This window comes from Momordica charantia (assembly GCF_013281855.1).
Source record: "Momordica charantia cultivar OHB3-1 chromosome 4 unlocalized genomic scaffold, Mcharantia_2.0 BLBB01000004.1, whole genome shotgun sequence".
In the NCBI taxonomy this organism is placed as follows: domain Eukaryota; kingdom Viridiplantae; phylum Streptophyta; class Magnoliopsida; order Cucurbitales; family Cucurbitaceae; genus Momordica; species Momordica charantia.
The window spans coordinates 20243067-20261626 of NW_028275162.1; the positions used below are offsets into that span (position 1 = coordinate 20243067).

The 18560-nt window shown below is 30.5% G+C and overlaps 2 protein-coding genes across 8 annotated transcripts; one reads left to right on the forward strand and one right to left on the reverse strand.

Moving 5' to 3' along the window:
- Window positions 1-1493: 1493 nt before the first annotated feature.
- LOC111020033 (RING/FYVE/PHD zinc finger superfamily protein) lies at window positions 1494-5156 on the forward strand. 7 transcript variants are annotated; one of them, XM_022296577.2, is made up of 8 exons: window positions 1499-2105; window positions 2830-3085; window positions 3648-3719; window positions 3870-3937; window positions 4034-4187; window positions 4345-4425; window positions 4514-4600; window positions 4726-5156. In XM_022296577.2, the coding sequence occupies exons 2-8, from the start codon at window positions 2831-2833 to the stop codon at window positions 4813-4815; spliced, it is 807 nt and encodes a 268-aa protein (XP_022152269.1). In that variant the 5' UTR covers window positions 1499-2105; window position 2830; the 3' UTR covers window positions 4816-5156. The 7 variants fall into 7 exon arrangements, with proteins under 7 accessions (XP_022152271.1, XP_022152269.1, XP_022152268.1 ...); XM_022296576.2 differs by having other exon boundaries at window positions 1499-1821; window positions 2785-3085; XM_022296578.2 differs by having other exon boundaries at window positions 1499-1821.
- A 5182-nt stretch (window positions 5157-10338) lies between these two features.
- LOC148211995 (uncharacterized) lies at window positions 10339-11310 on the reverse strand. The gene has a single exon (XM_088122437.1). It carries the CDS (start codon window positions 11212-11214, stop codon window positions 10687-10689), a length of 528 nt encoding a protein of 175 aa, XP_087978563.1. The 5' UTR covers window positions 11215-11310; the 3' UTR covers window positions 10339-10686.
- Between the last annotated feature and the right edge of the window lie 7250 nt (window positions 11311-18560).

Sequence of the window (18560 nt, forward strand, 5' to 3'; positions counted from 1 at the left end):
CAACATGGGAGAGCTTCCAATTTCCAACCAACACCATGATGGCTTCCAATTTCATAGATCCAGTTGTTTTTTTTTTAAATAGGATTTAATTTTTATTGTTGGTGCAATTTTATGGAAAGATTAAAGGTTTAATTTTTACTTTTCAAAGTTAAGGGTTTAATTTTTTCTTTTTAGGAAAGTTTGAGGGTCTAATTTTTACAATTGAAAGTTTAGGTATAATTACAACAACTATTATATTTCAGGGGTGGTTTATGCAATTTACCCTTTAGTTTTTATACATTTTTTTAAAAATAAAACGACAAAGTTATGAATATGAAAATTTCCGATAATTTATAGACCTACTAACACCTCCCGATTTTTCTAAAAAAGAAAATACATATATACTATCATTAAATCAAGAGCTATTTTTGAAATTAGATGCTTATAGTGATTACATATATATAGATTTAAAAAAAAAAAGCCCCAGAAACCACAAAACATTGCAAGTTTTGAAATATTATGGTTAAAAATGTGTTTTTTTTAACCTTGATAATTTTACTCTATTTTGTTATCTATTATGTAAATTCATTTTTTATTATTTTAAATCAAACTTACCTTACCTTTTAAATTTTATTTTTCAAGAACTGTCCTACATGTAAAAATAAAATATAGGAGAACAAAATGTAAAGGAAAAAAAAAACCCCACAGAGAAAAATAATATATTTTAACAGGATTTTTAATTTCCCTTTATTCTGTAACTCGATCAACTCCATGATATATGAAAAAATAATAACAATATTAACATTCATTATTAATGAGCCATGCAGCCACTACTTGAGTGACACGTGTAAACGATAATAACCTAAATTTTTGATTGGTTGATGATTAATGTGAATGAGGCAATAATAGAACATGGTTGGTTCAACTACACCTCTCTTCTTGAATTTAATACAATTTTAAAATTGGATTTATGGTTTAGGTATTATTCCTAATTAAAAACCTAATTTCTCAAAAAAAGCTCCCATTGATGGATTGGGAAGATTGAAATTTTATGCTACATCCCATCATAACTTAGTAAATAAAGTAATTATTATTATATCACAAATCGTCATAATTTTTTCAGTACAATATAAATTTTAAATTTCTCTAACTTCTCAAAAATTGTAGAGGTGAGAATTCGATCTTTTGATCTTTTGGTCGTTTCAAGTTTCTAACCTCAGAGTGAGTTAACGTTAACGTAAATTTGGAAGAAGAAATTGAGTATAAAGTACAAACTTTAAATTTCTACTAACTTCTCAAAAGCAGCTGAGATATGAATTAGAATGGTTTTTCTTATATGATTTAAACCCTCCTCTAAATTCATGCGAACTCACTGAGTATCATGCAATTCAAATATAAAAAGAAAAAAAAATTGAAACTTTTTTGAAAAATAGATATTAAATTGATAAAAAATTAATATTAGGGTGAAATCAATACATATATTTGGCATAAGAGTCTAAGCCTAAATGTGAAGTAATTATGTCAAAATCTAGAACTCAATATTTTCCATTACTTTTTGTTATTGAAGATATAATTCTCCATTGTACTTCAAGAAGCCATTTGAATCTATAAGAAGCACATCATCCGGATGTTGATTCTCATGCAATTCAAAAGGAGAACAAAAGAAACCCCAACAGAATCTCACAATTTCTTGATGTTGTTCATCAGAAAACAAAAAAAGTGGTAAAAGAAAAACCACGAACGACCCCATTGATTAGCTCATGCAATGATGCGGGTTAATCCCGCAAAACGGTGAGGCCAAAAAGAGACACAGCAATCATGGCGGCCTTCTCTTTCTCTAAGGTTTGCCGCTTAACATATAATAGCAAATAGCAATATAACACACGCACGCGAAGTGTTTGCAGAAATTACAAGCTGAGAGAAATGGGCAGAACCCCATTTTTATAGCTCATTTTCCTTTCCTTTGATGCCACAAATCTTGGAATACATTCATCCAGGTGTCGCCCCATTTTATCTTTCTTTCTTCCCGAAAACTCAGCCTAATTTTGTTCAGAAACATCAGCGGAGGGGAAAAAAATTAAAGGGTTCGAGCTTTCTTTGCTTGAAGAAGATTCCATCCCCTTCTTGTAAGTTTCTTTCTCCCCCCTTTCTTCCTTTCTTTATTGGTTTCCCTTTTCTTATATTCCTTTTTCCTGTTTCGATTCTTTTGGGTCTTTTCTCCTTCTCCTCTGTTTTCTTCCATTATAGCCTTTTTCTTGTTTTAAGCCTTTGCCTCTACCTTTTTCCTGTTCTTTCCTCCTCAGTTCTTCATTTCTTTCTCTGGGTTTGCTTTTAAATCAGAATATAGTTCTATGAATGAGATGGGTTTTTGTCTTTTTTTGTTGTAGCTGGTATTTCTTGTTTGTCTGGTTTTGCCTTTGCCTCTCGCATGTTCTTTACGACTTGTGTTTGAAGAACATGACCAAATTGTAAAGAACTAAGGCTTGTTTGGTTTCCTCTTCTCCTCTGTTTTCCTCCATCATAGCCTTTCTCTTGTTTAAAATCTTTGCCTCTACCTTTTTCCTATTTTTCCCTCATCAGTTCTTCATTTCTTTCTCTGGGTTTGCTTTTAAATCGGAATATAGCTCTATGAATGACATGGGTATTCTTTAGTCTTTATTTGTTGTAGCTGGTATTTCTTATTTTGTCTGGTTTTGTTATTGCCACTCATGTGTTCTTGTAGGACTTGTGTTTTTAGAACATGACCCAGATTGTAAAGAACTAAGGCTTGGTTTGGTTTCTCATATCTCTATGGTATTTGGTCAGTTAGAGATTGTGTGAAATCGTTTTCCTGATATCGGGAGTTTTTAGTATGGGGGATCACTTTGTTTTGCTGGTTGATCGGTTGCTGACCGAGTCGAGGTTGGAAGCAGCTATCGAGAGCCGAAAGCGGTCGACGGAGGCCACATCCTCTGCCATGGATTGTTTGAGGAGGGACAAATCTTCCCCAGAAATGGAGTTTGAAAATATACCATCCCCAAAGAAAATGGTGGAATGTAGAATATGCCAGGATGAGGATGAAGACTCGAATATGGAAACGCCCTGCTCCTGCTGTGGCAGCCTGAAGGTTTGTTGATGAAACTCATTACCTGATCATTGAATTCAATTGGTCGAATTTCCATTTTAATAGTCATTAACATGATATGTTAAGGTGATGTTCTTGTTGTTTTCTTCATGTCTCAATGGCTTGTTTGAAGTTTCTGCTTCCTCGGTCTTGTTAACTTTGCACTTGATTCAAAATATGGAGCCTAGTAACAAAATGTCTTTGGAGCATGTTGATTGTGCTATAGTTTTCATTAAAATTCACTTCAGCAACATCAATATGTCACTACAGATAATGTCTAATGCATCATTGCTTTGAAGTTTGCATCTTTAAACACAAATCAAGTTATCCAAATGTGCTTCTGGGCCACATCTTTTCTCCCCGATGCCTATATCGATTATGTTCCTCGGTACCCGAATGTTTCTCCTGTGAAACAATATCTTTTTCCTCAAAAGTTCTATCATAGTGTAATAATTTCCTAAAGTTGCTGATACGAGATAATATATGGATAATCTAATGTAAGTTCTCTCGAGTCTTGACATGTTTTCTTGTATGTAATGGTTGAAATTGTCCCTTGATTTTGCAGTATGCGCATCGGAGTTGCATACAGAAGTGGTGCAATGAGAAGGGTGACACAATTTGTGAAATATGCCACCAGGTGGAGTATGGTGTTTTTTAGTTCTTTTTCTCCTAGTTTTTTGTTACTTTTCGAAGCAGTTCATTTAGCGCCATCATCATTTCGCCCTAGCGTATTGGTTTGTTTTGCAATTGGTAAAATAAAACTTAACCATGGTACTTTGGTTTGCAGCAATTCAAACCAGGTTACACAGCTCCTCCTCCATTGTTCGAAATGGGGCGTATCCCAATGAACTTCAGGTAATGTTCTTGCTAACAATTCATCTGATGTATGTTCTCCCTGCATCAACTTGAGAATTTCTCGAAGTTCTTTGATTGACCCTTTTTTCCTTGCAGGGGAAACTGGGAGATTTCGAGACGGGACTTGGGTAGTCCTAGCTATATAGCAGCAATGGTTTCGTCAAACCGTAACGTTGCTGATTCCGAATATGATGAATTCTCCACTTCTGCTGCTAACAGTGTGCTTTGCTGCCACTCGGTTGCTATCATTGTAATTTCTCTTTCTCCCTTAATACCTGAAATTCAAAATCGTGATCTTCATAATAGTGATTTCAAGTGCACAATAACCTTAACCGCTGCAGAAAGCTGTGTGCCGAAATAACCCGTGTTATGAAAATATCAAAATCTGAACCTTTGTTTCTCTCTAGTTCATGGTTCTTCTGGTCTTGAGGCACACTCTTCCCCTCATATTTAATGAAAGTGGTGATTACTCTTTCCCCATGCTTCTGGTAAGAAATCTCATGTTCCATTTTTGTTTTCAAACAAATGCCAAACCAATGTTTCTGCAGAAAGTTGAATTACCTTCTTCTACGACAGTCGATATGCCTGCGAACTTTCGGGATCTTTCTACCGATATACGTCATGTTCAAAGTAGTCACCACAGTTCATCGCCGTCGACTTCTCGTAAGTGTCCGAAATAATCCAATGCATCATTTCCTTTACAGTTTAACAAACATTTTCATATTATTTTTCTCTTAGTAATTGTTCAAGTATGCGTATCGTTTCTTGTTTTGGGTGACTATGATCAGATGCCAGTGTCTCCTAGTACATCCAACATAATCCGGAGTTCGTCGTCCCTACCGCCTCAAGCTCAGCCGTATGTTATCCGTGTTCGGTGAGCTTCGTACCAGCTCGAAGAAATTAAATTTCAAGGCTGAAAAATAGTGTAGCTGTGGAAATCTTAATGCAGAAAGTTTCCATGGCTGTAGGACTTCTCAGCTTCAGGTAATTATGGTGGAAAGTCACATTGTAAAGGATAGAAAAGGAAGAAAATCGTCAAAAAGGGTTATGTAGTTTGTTAGATGATTTATTGTGTTAGAAAATCTCTGTACAGAAAAGGAAAATATGATATGAAATATATATGTATGTATATATAATGTATGGTAACTCTGTATAATTCTAACTGATGATGTTATCATTGTTGGGCTTTGATTCAACATATAAGGCCCATTTTAGTTTCTGTTTCTAGTTTTATAGTAATGCATGTGTACTGTTTTTGTTTCTGGTCTCTGGTTTCTCATTTTTTTTAAAATTATGTAGAAATTTTAGAAATGATCAAATTAAAATTTCCTATCTTGTTCTTGTTTTCTCTTGTCTCTAAAGTATAAATAAAACATATTTTATCATTCATGATATATAAAAATGCATAACACATCTTTAAAAGTAAACATAAACATTAAAATTTTGAATATTTAATTTAACTTTTTTTCAATAAAAAATTAAATAAAAAAGTAGTTATCAAACACAATTTTATTTTTCTTTATTAAAAATGAGGAAACCAGAATTAAGAAATAGAAACATTAGTTTAGAGCATAGTTCAAGACATATATCCAAAATTAAAAGGCTGTGGGTTCGAATTCTTACCCCACATGTTATAATACTTAAAAAAAAAAAAAGATAATGTCTTGGACGAGTTGTTTTAAAAACTTATTTTTACAAATGTTTAAGGTTTTTCAATTTTATACTTTTAGATTTATGGATTTAGTAATTTTTATTAATGTCGAATTTATCCTTATTTATGACATTTATATTTATTATTGTTAGTTTTTTTTATTTAAATGTAAAAGATTTAGTGTTCTAAATTTTGTAAAACTTTTAATTATTGTGGCCCCAAATCAATTATTTCCATAGTCCCTAAATTTACTCTGTGTATTCTGCTAAAGAATAAAATTTATTACAAAAAAATTTACCCATGATGTCATTCTAATTTTTGACTAGATTTAACTACGTTTCAAATTCAAAATTTTGCTCAATCAATTTAAGATTTGCCGAAGAGCATTATGAGAGGAAATTTGCCCCCACTATGAGGTCAAATGATAATGGAGTTGTCGGCATCCAAAATGCAATAAATTCAAATTTCGACTATAGACTTATTTGGAGATATAAACTATATTCGGCTATAAACTTTTCATATTTATAAGGGTAAAAACAAACTAGTTAGGTGCTATTTTCTATCGTTTTACACTCAGAAACCGTATTTTAAGCTTTTTAGTATCCAAAACCTTTTATTCGGAGTTATCTTAGGTTATACATATAGAACGATTTTACATCATTTAAAGTTGATTCCTAATGAAAATTGTGATTTTGTGTAGAAAGAATCCGAACTAGGAGCCTGGTGCCTTGCCCAACTCCGAAAATGCCCTTAATGTGAAACACGAGTTTTTGTGTGGTTAGAAATCTTTCCCAGTCCCTCTACGTGTCTTTAATGCAAGGAAGAAGGCTAATCAACAATAAACCAACCTAAAGATGTTTTAAAGGATGACTCCCCACGAAAGTCTCAACTTCCTAACCGACTTGAAGCCCCTATAAATACATCTCCCTCACTTTATTCATCATCCTCAAGTGATATTTTTTCAGCTTTAGACACTTTGTTATCAGCTTAATACGTTTTTCCCTTAGTTCTTAAGTGTTGTTATTTTTAACTTAGTTTATTTTCAATTTCATTCTTTGTTTTTTAAGCTTAACCTTAAATTCCAGTAAGTTCGTTCATCTTTATTTCTTTCTCTCTATCTTTGAAGTTGTAATCACACAACCTTGTGGAATTGACTGAGTACTGTTCCCCAATCTTAAAAGAGAACGAGTTAGGGTCATTCATGTTACAACTCCACCATTTTCAACTTATCTTAATTATATTAATCTTTTGATCATGTCTTTTATTTACATCAATGTTCAATTCTATTTTTTCTCTAAAGTTATGAGCTAAATTTATTTCCCCAAGCTCGCTTATGGATAATTAGCTAAAGTTTTTAAAAATTCAACAAGGCAAAATGTGTTTTTCTCTTCTTTTATCACTTAAGGTTATTTTTATAAGTTAAAACTTGACTCAAGGTTATGGTTGGTTTAGGCTTTAATTGTCCATGTGGATCAAATACTCAAGAATTTCTGTTGCCTACCCCTTCTCTCGTTTGCCAAATTAATGAAATTGTTTTTTTTTTCTTTTTTATAGAACATGTGAAGAGTGGGGATTTGAACTCATGACCTTTTGGTTAGAGATAGGTGCCTTAACCATTTGAACTATGCTCAGTTTAGCAAATTAATGAAATTGTTTGTTCTTATTGTAATGATAACCATCTTTATGAAAATTGTCCACATAATCCAACTTCTATTTATTATGTAGGTCACGGGAACAACCAGAACTTTATCCCCTATTTAAACACGTACAATTTGAGGTGAAGACACCATCCTAACTTTTCATGAGAAGGTCAAGGAAGTTCTAGTGGAGTAACCCAAGGGTAGAACTAGCAGTACAAGCAGCCTTATGTTCCACCCACTTTCTCGAATAATCAACCACCACCACCACAATCAGTTTACTCAAAATGAACAAGTTTTTTAATCGCTCCATGAAGGGGGAGAGATGGTGGGATGAGAGAAAAATAAGGGAGATGGTTGAGAGAAAAAATGGGAACCGAAGAACGGGGAGGGATGAGAGAGAGGACACAGAGAGAAACATAAAAAGAGGGACATGATGGTTATTTGGCAACAACAAATGCCTAAAAAACTTATGTTTTAAAAAGTGCGATTAAAATATTAAAAAGGCTATACATAATGCTTATTCAGTCAAATTTCCCACTATTTTTCTAGTGTCCGACTTTATTTCCACATCCTGCATTTCGCTAGCATTCTTCGTAACTTTTGGCAATTCACTTGCATACAGTGTATGAATGATTTGAAGTTATTGATATGAAATTATATTTTTGGTATATACTGCATATATTTTGTAACGTTAAATAATGCATTATATGTTTTGTGGACAGCTTACTCGAAGAATATGGAGTATATTTTGGATATATTTTGTTGTATATACTTTGAAGGACAACCTACAGGATTATGAATGATTTGAAGCTACTGATATGGAACATATTTTGAGTATATGTTGCAAATGGGAATGATATTTAATAGGGTATATATTGAATGAGAATAATAATATATATAATTTAATCTTCTCAGTAAAGATAAATCACTAAGGTGTTTAACTTCTGTTATATTGTCGTATCAATATGGGCCTTATGACCCAACTCTATTGGTGGGCTTAGTCTAAACTCTATCTCCTATAAATGGCCCATGGTTCACATTATGCAGCTCAACTCAATGGTTCACCTTAAATATAGAGCAACATGATTTTGTTTTTTATTTTATCAATATGTCTCCTATTAATAAAAATTTTGTGTTTTCTTTACTTATATAGTTGAGATCTTTAATTCTAAACTAAAATGTTATTGGTAGTTGTTTGTTTCATTCATCAAAATTTTTTAAATTTTTAATTAGTTGATAGTTGTATCGCTCTATTTAATAGGATGTCACATAAACATTTTACCAATGTTAATGATGTGACTTAAAATAAACATAATTCAAAATGCAAATAAAGTCACAAAATAGTTAGGGAAGGAGAAGATCATGAGTAGACCTTACCAAGTCAACTCGGTCTAAAAAAGCAACGACCCAAGCTTTGTCCAAGTCCAAACCCTACATGCCTCAAGTACTATTTGGGTCTAGCTTGGATCGGCTTTAGAACTCAAACCTAGTCTCATTGTCCAATCTATAGGCCTAACTCGATTGGACAAAGTTGGATTGACCATTTGGATAGACATTTAATCGACTCATATATATGAGTTTATTTTTTAAATATTTTTCAAATCAGGAAGTTTTAAATGGTGTGTTTTTATGTTTTTTTTTTAATGTTTTTTAGCGATAATAAATAAATAATATATATATATTAATAATTATTAGATTTGATTTTGGATTGGCTTAACGGACCGATCCAAATACGACTCAAACCGATTGGTTTATAGGCCGACCTAATTTAAAAAACGAAGATCCATATCTAATCTAATTGATAGAATGTCTGAGTTGTGTTGGATTGGTCAAATATTGATCTTAGGTCAAGTTTGGATTGGGTCTAGACTGATTTGGATTGGCGGCCTCTGGACTTTGAACCCAACGATAAGACTGAATCATGAGTATATATATTAAGGGCAATATCTAAACAAGAGACTCCCTACAATTATGATTCTAACTCAGACATCCAAAAAAGTAGCTCTACAGTACTATTAATTTAGTTAGGACGAAGTTGAAAGTTTAGCATAAAACATGGTGAAAATAAATGGTTACATTTAACAAGAGTCAATTTCTACACTTTCTATTTTGAAATTTTATATCATTTCCAAAAGAATAAATTAATTTAAACCCATGGCACTGGCACATAAATTTTTTCTGTAAGCAATTGGAGATGTTAAAATCAAATTGCATGTTGAGTGAGTCTTTTTTATCTGTTGAATTTGTCAAATTTATGATATTAGTTTATTAATGGGCAGTTAATAGGTGTCGAATTAATTTTTAATTTTAAAGTAATAATTAACAGATTATGAAGGTTTCAAATTGAAAGTTCAATTTTATTTTTAGTTTCTATTACTTTTTAGGTTAAAATTAGTCTCTATATTTTTATTAAAGGATTCAAATGATGGTAGATAGATGGACCAGAAAAGATTAAAATGAACTAAATGAGATGAAAATAAACATTTTGAGAATAAAGCTAATATTTAAACCTCTTTTTTATAAGAAAAAAGAAAAGAAAAGAAATTAAAACTAAACTAAACTGAATTTAACCAATTAAAATCGACTAACAAAATCAATGTAATAAATAATTAAAATATAGGCAAAGAAAACAAAATTTTAAAATAAAATATAAAATTCAGTTAAGATTGCACTTTTCCTTGGATTGTTTTCTTATATTTGAATTTGAGGTTCAAATCACAATCAGAGAAATTGGTGCAATATGAAATTAGTTAAAAAGAGATTCATTATTTGGATCCAACAAACTTCACCAAACTAATCGATTTTTCAAAATACCCAAAAAAGTAACTAAAATAATAAAAATAAAAATTTCAAAATCTCAATATTTTTCATTTGCTTTGTAAATGCAGCATTTATTAAAAAGTAACTACAAAGTATAAATTCTTTTTAATGAAATGCATTAATTACTTTAACTTTCTTAATAATTATTTTGTCTAATGTTTTTAGTAAAAACTGATGTAATTAATTCTTTTATTTTCTTTTATAATTTTTTTAATGTTAATTATCAATCCATGCCAATTCAATTTAAGGCAGGTTGAAAATTTTTCAACCCTATTTGTGGTAAAAAAATATTAATTGCTAATACTAAAAATTCTCATTAGTAAAGATAATCATCGAATCATTATTTTTTTACAATCACAGTAAATCGGTAATTTACTTTCGGAAGCTTATTTCAATTCTTTAAAATAAAAAAATATATAAAAAAAATTGGGAAGGCCCGTCGTACAATCCATCTTCAATTGATCTTTGGGTCTTCGTCCGAGGCGCACACCGAACTTTGACATGAACTGATTTTTTCAAATTCCCTCACCAAAATCTTCTTCCCCAAAATTTGAGATCAGATCAGAAAAATTCGAAGTTCGATCGATCGTTAATAAAATTCTAAATAGCTTTTAAATCATGTACAGAGATCGATCTTCTCATCTCGACCTAATATGCTCTTCTTTGATGGTCTCCAACAATGGCTTCCTCGATCGGCAAATCGACAATCGGTGCATCGCAAATCCCTCGATTCCTTCCAAACTCAACCTTGGACCGTCGTTCCCGTCGCTACTCGGCCTCGATTCCGCTTCCGATTCCTGATTCCGAGTATTCTCAGGCAGAACCCTAACCTTATCGGCGGAAATCCGCTTCGCCGCGGAGTTCGCCGCCAAGAAGAAGGTGGCCAGATCAGGCGCCGAAACAACCGAGTTTACTCTCTTCATCGGAAACATCAGGTACACGTTTCCGAACTCCAAATCCTCGTCGGCGCCGAGCGCGGAGAATCGTCGGCCGATGTGAAGAGACTGAGCGTTGGTGAGAAAGTAAGCCGGACATTCGAGCATGAGCTCCGCCGCCTTCACCGGCTCCCGGAACTGCCGGACCTCGCCGCCGGGAAGCACCACCCTGACCGCCTTGGAATTCTTGATCAACGGCGTCGCCATGGCGCAAGAAATATAGTTCCCCATAGAGATTATTAGAAAGAAAAATTGGGCAGAGAGACGAAAATGAGAAACAGAGGTTCAGGTTTTGGCTTTTGGCTTTTGGCTTTTGGGAGAACCAGAGGGGAGGGAGAGGGATTTATATAGTAACGTCAGCCGTAATTTTTTAATTTTAATATAATTAATTATTTTGTTAGACATAGAATTTTATTTTAATTACTCAAATTTTTTTAATAAATCTTTTAACTATTTTGTGTTTAACAGAATCATGTTCTTTTAATTTCGTATCTAATATATACTTTGAACTATTTTTTTTTCATATTTTCAAAATTTTATAGATTTATTAAATACCTTAAATGTAAAATTGAAAGTTTGAAGATTGATGGTATCTCGTTAAAGTTGGATAAGATATTAGATAGAAACTTGAAAATTGAGGCTTGTTTGTAATTATTGTTTTGTTTATTTTTAAAAAATAAACTTAAAAACACTATTTTTATTCTGCCAAAATTAACTTAACTCAGTTAAGTTGTTATTAACATTGTGTCTAATCGTGAATTTAAATCCTACCACTCACATTTACTCAAGAAAAAAAATATATCAATTTTTTATTTTGTTATTATTTTTTTTAAAATTTAAGTAAAAAGTTGAAAACTATAAAAAATAACTTTTTCAAATTTATTTTTGTTTTTGAAACTTAGTTAAAAATTCAAATGGAGTGAAGAACATGATAAAAAGAAATCAGTGGAGAAATTTGATAAATACGAATTGAAAGTTTTAGATTTATTAAAAATCCAACCCTGAGAAGGAGAAGATTAGGGACTAATAAAAAAAAATGTGAAGGTTAAGGAGGAGAAGGGGGCACGTGGTAAACGGGAGAGCGCGTGAGGGAAGGGTTGATTTGTCTGATAGTTTGAAGCTGTAAATGCGCGTGGGACCCGTTTCAAAAAGACACGTCCATACGGAAACGCCACTCGCCAGTTTGTTTGACTATCGCGTGCATACACCGCCGCCCCAGTTTTTCTGTTTTTTCCTTCTTTGTTTTAAATAATAAAATTTAATATAATCTTTTCCTATTTTTATCCGTGTCTTTCAATTTTTTTTTAATTTATTTTATCGAAGGAAAAAAATTGACTGTTTTTCTCTTGTATTTGATTAGGTACTCAGGTTTACAACTTTAAATTTTCTTTCCATTTCTTCATCAAAATAATAATAATAATAATAATAATAATAACAATAATAATTCCTTCCATTTGAATAAATGAACAAATTCATAGTAGATTCAGAAATTCAATTCAAAAAATTTGTAATTAATCTATTAACATATATGTTATAAGCTTGTATAATTATTATTTTATAATATTATGTAACTGATTAATGTTATACATATTTTAACTGTAACAAAAAATAAATGATTTCACAACATTGAGTAGTATTTTTATAAAGACTCTAAAAGAAAAAAAAAATTATTTAAGCCAAATTAGTTAAAATTTCGATTTCTAGTTGGTTGCTAACTGTTGTGGGTAAATAAGATTATTTTGGTGGGCACTGAACCTCTTGATTCTATTAAATATTTTTAAGCCAGATTTAGATGTAGTAGTAGGCATAACAAATAGTTTTTAATCTTTTAATTAATTCATAATTTTATTTTGAATGCTTTTAAATTCTCAAAGAAATCTTTTTCAAGGTTTAGGAGTTTGAATTTCCATCTCAACTCTTTGAATTAGAAAAAACAAAAGAAATAGCATTTTTTTTATTATTATTATAAGTCCTATTTAGACATTTAAATAATCCCTAACGTATAAAATCGAAAATTTCAAAAGATTAAAGAATAAAATTGAGAATTATCCAACCATTTAGATATTTTGTTACTAAATTTGAGCTGTTCTCTTGGCTACATGATTCCGTCGCTAAATTAAAGTAATTTCAGGGTCAGATTTAAATATTTAATTTTCAAGTGTTTTGTTGGTTGGTTTGTGTGGGGAATTAACAATTAAGTTTAGTAAAATTAAAAGTTTAATTGTTAAAAGGGATTCCCCAAACTAAGCGTAAAAATGATTTCTCTCCTTTTAAATTGTGACTCACTAATTGATAGTTCTAAGTTAAAAATAAAATTACTTATTATTTCCTCTATAAGTTTGTACAGTACAAAAGGAAGTAGGGATGATATATCTTGATTGCTAAGCCAAGTTAATGTTCCAAGTTTTAATTTTTTAATAGATTTAGAAGTTGAAAAAATTGGTCTATAACAGAAACTCTGGAATCATTTTAACTTGAACACTAAAGATAAATCTGTGGGGATCATTATGACTAAATGACTAATAAAGATGTGCACTAAACAATTACGTTTACTAGGAGATGATTATCTCTCGTAATTAGATGCAACCGATCAAAAGTGGTGGGTGCCTACTAATAGTCACTTCTACTCGACTTTGATAATACAATTTCGAGAGAAATCGGTACTTGGGCACTAGATTCCTTTAGACCTGGAGAGAACGTGGGACACTAAGGTCGATATTTGGTGAAACCCTTCCTCTAGTTTTAGTATTGGGTCCTTTTTTTATTGCCTAGTTAGGTTACATATTTAGAATACTTTTGAAAGCAATTTTACTTTAGGTACTTCTCTCAATCTTCACTTTGCGACACATGGATTCCCCTTTCATCATAAGTCATGTCTAAGGGAAATTTTTATAGGAATTATTCTATCTGTTTTCACATGTAGGAGATCGAGACACTATCCTAGAACTGTGCACAAAAATTTAGATCAATCGCTCCTCGAATAGCATTCTCTTTAAAAATATTTGTAAATAGGTAATTTTACACGTAATTACAAAGAAAACTATAAATCTAGCATTTTTAAATATTCTTTAATTATTAATTTATATAATTGACAATTAGCGTAAATGATGATCAGTAAGGCAAATCATAGTAATTATTAATTATCATTATTTTTTTCTTTTTGTCAAAGCTATCATTCTCCTTGTAATATATTATTTTTTCCCTGAAGTCTGAAACATAACTTAACTGAGAATATTATTTGTTTGATGTGGTTTAAAAGAAAATTTGTATAATCAAAATCAGAAAAGTATTGTTTATTAAAAAAAACTATCTGAAATAAAAATAATAATTAGATGTATTAGTTATGATGTCATGGGGTAGGCAAAGTTAGTTAATGCGCCAAACACCGCCGTTGAGAGCGCAAATAAATTTGATGGGATTTGGCAAATTATAAAATATACAAGGGTCAAATTTGGAAACTCACAGGATAAACAGATTATAAACAATTGAGTCTAATATTTGGAAATTTCTAGGAATTTGGTAGGTTTGACTTTTATTCTCCTAGTTTTTGTGTACACAACCAAGTCAACCATTCTCAATTATATTTCTTTTATTGTGTAGTTTTTTAATATTCACATTGGCTCATTTCTTATTTATAAAACACATATTCTCATTCCTATATCTTTGCTTGTTTTATTTTTATTTTACTTCTAATAAGTTTTTGAACTTGATTTAAATATTGGTGTACGTATTTATTGAACTAGGGAGCGAAATACACTTCAAATTGCTTTTTTTTTTACTAGGTTCACTTTGCTAACCTAATTACTTTAGTAAATCTCGGATGTCATGTCATGTCATATCAAATTATTACTTATTAGTCCAATTGGTGTACCAAATTAACATTTAGTAAAGTTGTTAACAATAATGACTTATCATAATCTTAAATTAGATGTAAACACAACTTTTTAAAGTTCAAGAACTTAGACATTATCAAAAGGAGATATATCTTCATTTATCTATCCGATAAATAAACAATTGTTTGGAGCAATAGTACATTAGAGATGAGATGCTAAGAAACGAAAAATTAATGATGAAGACTAAGATAATTTTTTTTCCTCTAAGGTTTGAAAATTTAAAAACTATTTGAAAATTTTAGGGGCTAAAACAAAAAAGATTTAAAGATTGAGGGACTAAAATATGAACACACACAAGAATGGATTGTTATGCGGTCGGTAAACTCTTTTGGCAGGCAGCTTATCAAACAAATTAGATCACGCATTTTGGAATATGCTATTTCGTCATGTAGATATCTCTGGTATTTCATTTTGATGTTCCTACTCGTACCCGGAGAGAGAATGGGCACGACTCTAATCCCCTCTCTCCATTCTACCATCCAAAAAGCATGTTGGCCATTCAAAATTTTGAGGTTGGGTCGAATAGGACCAGACCTGATCAACTGAATCTATGGATTATTTCCTATACGAAGCCTCCTAGGGTTTCTGCTTAGAATGTAGAGGCCATGCACGATGATCTAGAGGGTGAAAGTCAAGTCTTAATAGCATTAATTTTAGCGATGGCAAGCGACGTTGGAAATTGGACACTTCCTAGCCTAACATGTAGGATTAGAGAGCAAGCTCTAAAGAACTATCATTTTCTTGTTTGGATTCTTGGGACCTTGGTGGTCATAGGCCCATGTTAATTTTTTTTTATTCTTCCTCTTTTTAGTGGCATGGTTTCTTTTTTTAGTTCAACAAATGGGGTAAGGTTTTGAACCTCTAATCTCTAAGTAAATAATATCTTGATAGTTGAATTATGATTCTATCAACTTTTAATTGGTGATACAGCTCGCTAATGCTTGTATCACCTCAATAATAGTTGACTAATCCTGGTCAAAGTACAAAACCTAACTTTTATGTTTTCTAATACGAGTGTTGATCTAGAAAGATCAAAACAATACCCAAGTTTTTATCTTACAAGAAATACTCATTTACATCCAAGTCTTTATATCAAGTCTTTGCATTGGTTAGCAACCCAACCTCTTCTTTGTCTTAATTTTATAACCAAGTCAAAAGAGCCCACATGACATTTTTACTTTAAAAATTAGGATCTCAATTTCTTTTAGGAATATTAATATAAAATATTTATGAAGAAATAAATACTATGAGGAGCATTTGCCCTCTTCTCCCTTTTTAATTGTCTTAGAATTAAAAAAATTGACACAAAAATTAAAATTTCTAAAGCATTTTTCCCCAATAATTTCTCCCTAATTTTTTAGAATTAAAAGATGATATATAAAGTTAGAAAGGTCAAAACTTTTCCACACTTTTTTCTATTACCCCAGTCAGCGGTCTTTTGGCCTTCATGCCTCTATACCTGAGGTATGCGCACTATCCTTATACTCGTATATATGCAAGAGGTCATGTTTGGTTGGAGTTGCGTTCCATGTGGTTTGAACCTAAGACCTCAAGCATATTCCACTCTTTAACTATATACTTATTTTTATTTATATTATACCTTTCTAGCAACTTATAAAATTACTATTGCTAACCTATTTTAAATTTTTAATATCTTTGTAACATTTCTAATTTTCTAAACAAATTTTTTAACATTTTAGATTTTATTTAATACAAAAATATCATAGGGTGAGATTAAACTCGCGATTTTTTGATTAACCAGCAGGTTGACAACTTTTTAGAATCTGTTAGTTAATATATTATGGGCCAAAAATGAACGTTTTATACTTTTATTTGATCGTTTAATATAATTTTTTTAATTAATACTTTTAGTTAATTTGGATTCTCAAAAAGGAAAAAAAAATACTTTTTTAGTTGATTTGTAATAGTTAAATTTAAATAAAAGACATGAGACTCATTTTTCTTGAATTAAGGGTTCAAAGTCGTTCTCAATTTATTGTGAGAAAGAGTGGGATAGAGATAAAAAAAAAAAAGAAAAAAAAAGAAGACTTAAAAATTTCTATGTAGATGGGAAAAGGGAAGGCCTACTCTCTAGCCAAATTTATGAATACTTTCATCTAAAGTCTATACAAATTCTTTTATGGGGAAGGTTGGAATATAGACTCTGATTTATTTAAGTTGAATGAGATCCACAAAAAAGAAGAATAAAGAATTAATTAAAATTGAATAAATATAAATCAAAATGACGAAAAATCAGAATGAAAAATCAACCATAGAATTAACGTGCAATGAAAATTACATTCACTTAATATTGTTTACCTCAAAATTGTATCGAACTGAAATGAGAATTCTATTCGTATAATTTTCCTATAAGACTTAAAGGGAACAAAACATATTACAATGACTAGAATATTTTTTTCATACTATAACTACTTATAATGAATTTTAATTTATTTCATTTAATTACAGAAGATTTTATACTAACAATTTATTTGAAACTAACCACTAATAACTAATCAAATCAAATAGTGACATGTAATAAAATTTTGTGTTTTTTTTAATACAACATATTAGATAAAGATTTGAGATAAAATTTTGTTTTGATATAGAAAATTATTCGAGTGTTATTTAATATAATTAAAACGAATAAAATAAAATAGAGGGAAAAGTGTTTGATTAGTATTATGGGTCCATGAAATAAGAAAAAAATGAATGAGATATTTTTAAAAGGAAAAATAAAAGTCTCCCATTTATGAGAAATTATTTCCAAAGTTTAGGTCCGCCTCAAATTGAATTTCATTCCTTTAATTTGACAATACACCAAAAGAAAGAAAGAAAAAAAGATTTGTTTGGTAATATTTCTTTTCTTTTTCCCTATATATTTTAGGCTTTCATCTAAAATTTTTAATGGTTTGATAATCAAATAAATTTTACATTTTATGTATTTTAAATTGTAAGTAGATTTTTAAAAAAGTAATTAAAAATAAAGAGAGAATTCTATTTTTCAGAATCTCACCTTCTCGATTTTAGAAACAATTGTGACATTATCAAAAACATATTAAATTTGTGATATGAAGTAAAATATTTCTTTTTCTTTCCTATTAGATATATATTTTTCCAACAACTCTCTTTTTTTTCTCCTCTAAATTTCTCTCTGAAACTTTTTTCTCTTTCTAAAATTTTCATACTTCTTTTCTCCATCTCTTTATTTTTTAACATCTCTATAAAATTTTTATCTCTATAAACTTTTTCATTCTAATTTATTTTCCTCTCTATTATATGTATCCCTAAATTTTTTTCTATCTAAACTTTTTCCTTCTGAAATTGTGTGCCACTATGACTTTTTTCTCTCTTTATAATTTATATTTTTTGCATTGACATATATTTTAATCTCTAGCTATATTATCTTTCTTTAAAATTTTTCTTTTTCTCCCCATAAAATTTAATTCCTCTCTAATTTTTTCCTTTTTAATATTTATTTCTCTTGACACGAACATAGCTCCAATCAGCAGAGCATAACTTACCAAAGGTTAAAAGTTTAAATACTCCTACCCTTTGTTGTACTTAAAAAGAAAAAAATATTAATTTCTTTTTGAACATATATTGTTCTCTCTCCAACAGTCTCTCACTCTAACTTTTATCCCTAAATTTTTTTTCTCTCCAAATTCTTTTTCTAAAATTTTT

Coding starts and splice junctions, on each gene's coding strand:
- LOC148211995 (XM_088122437.1), bottom strand. CDS start 11,214: ATGGGGAACTATATTTCTTGCGCCATGGCGACGCCGTTGATCAAGAAT.
- LOC111020033 (XM_022296577.2), top strand. CDS start 2,831: ATGGGGGATCACTTTGTTTTGCTGGTTGATCGGTTGCTGACCGAGTCG. Junction 3,086..3,647: donor CCTGCTGTGGCAGCCTGAAG/GTTTGTTGATGA, acceptor TTGATTTTGCAG/TATGCGCATCGGAGTTGCAT. Junction 3,720..3,869: donor TTTGTGAAATATGCCACCAG/GTGGAGTATGGT, acceptor TTTGGTTTGCAG/CAATTCAAACCAGGTTACAC.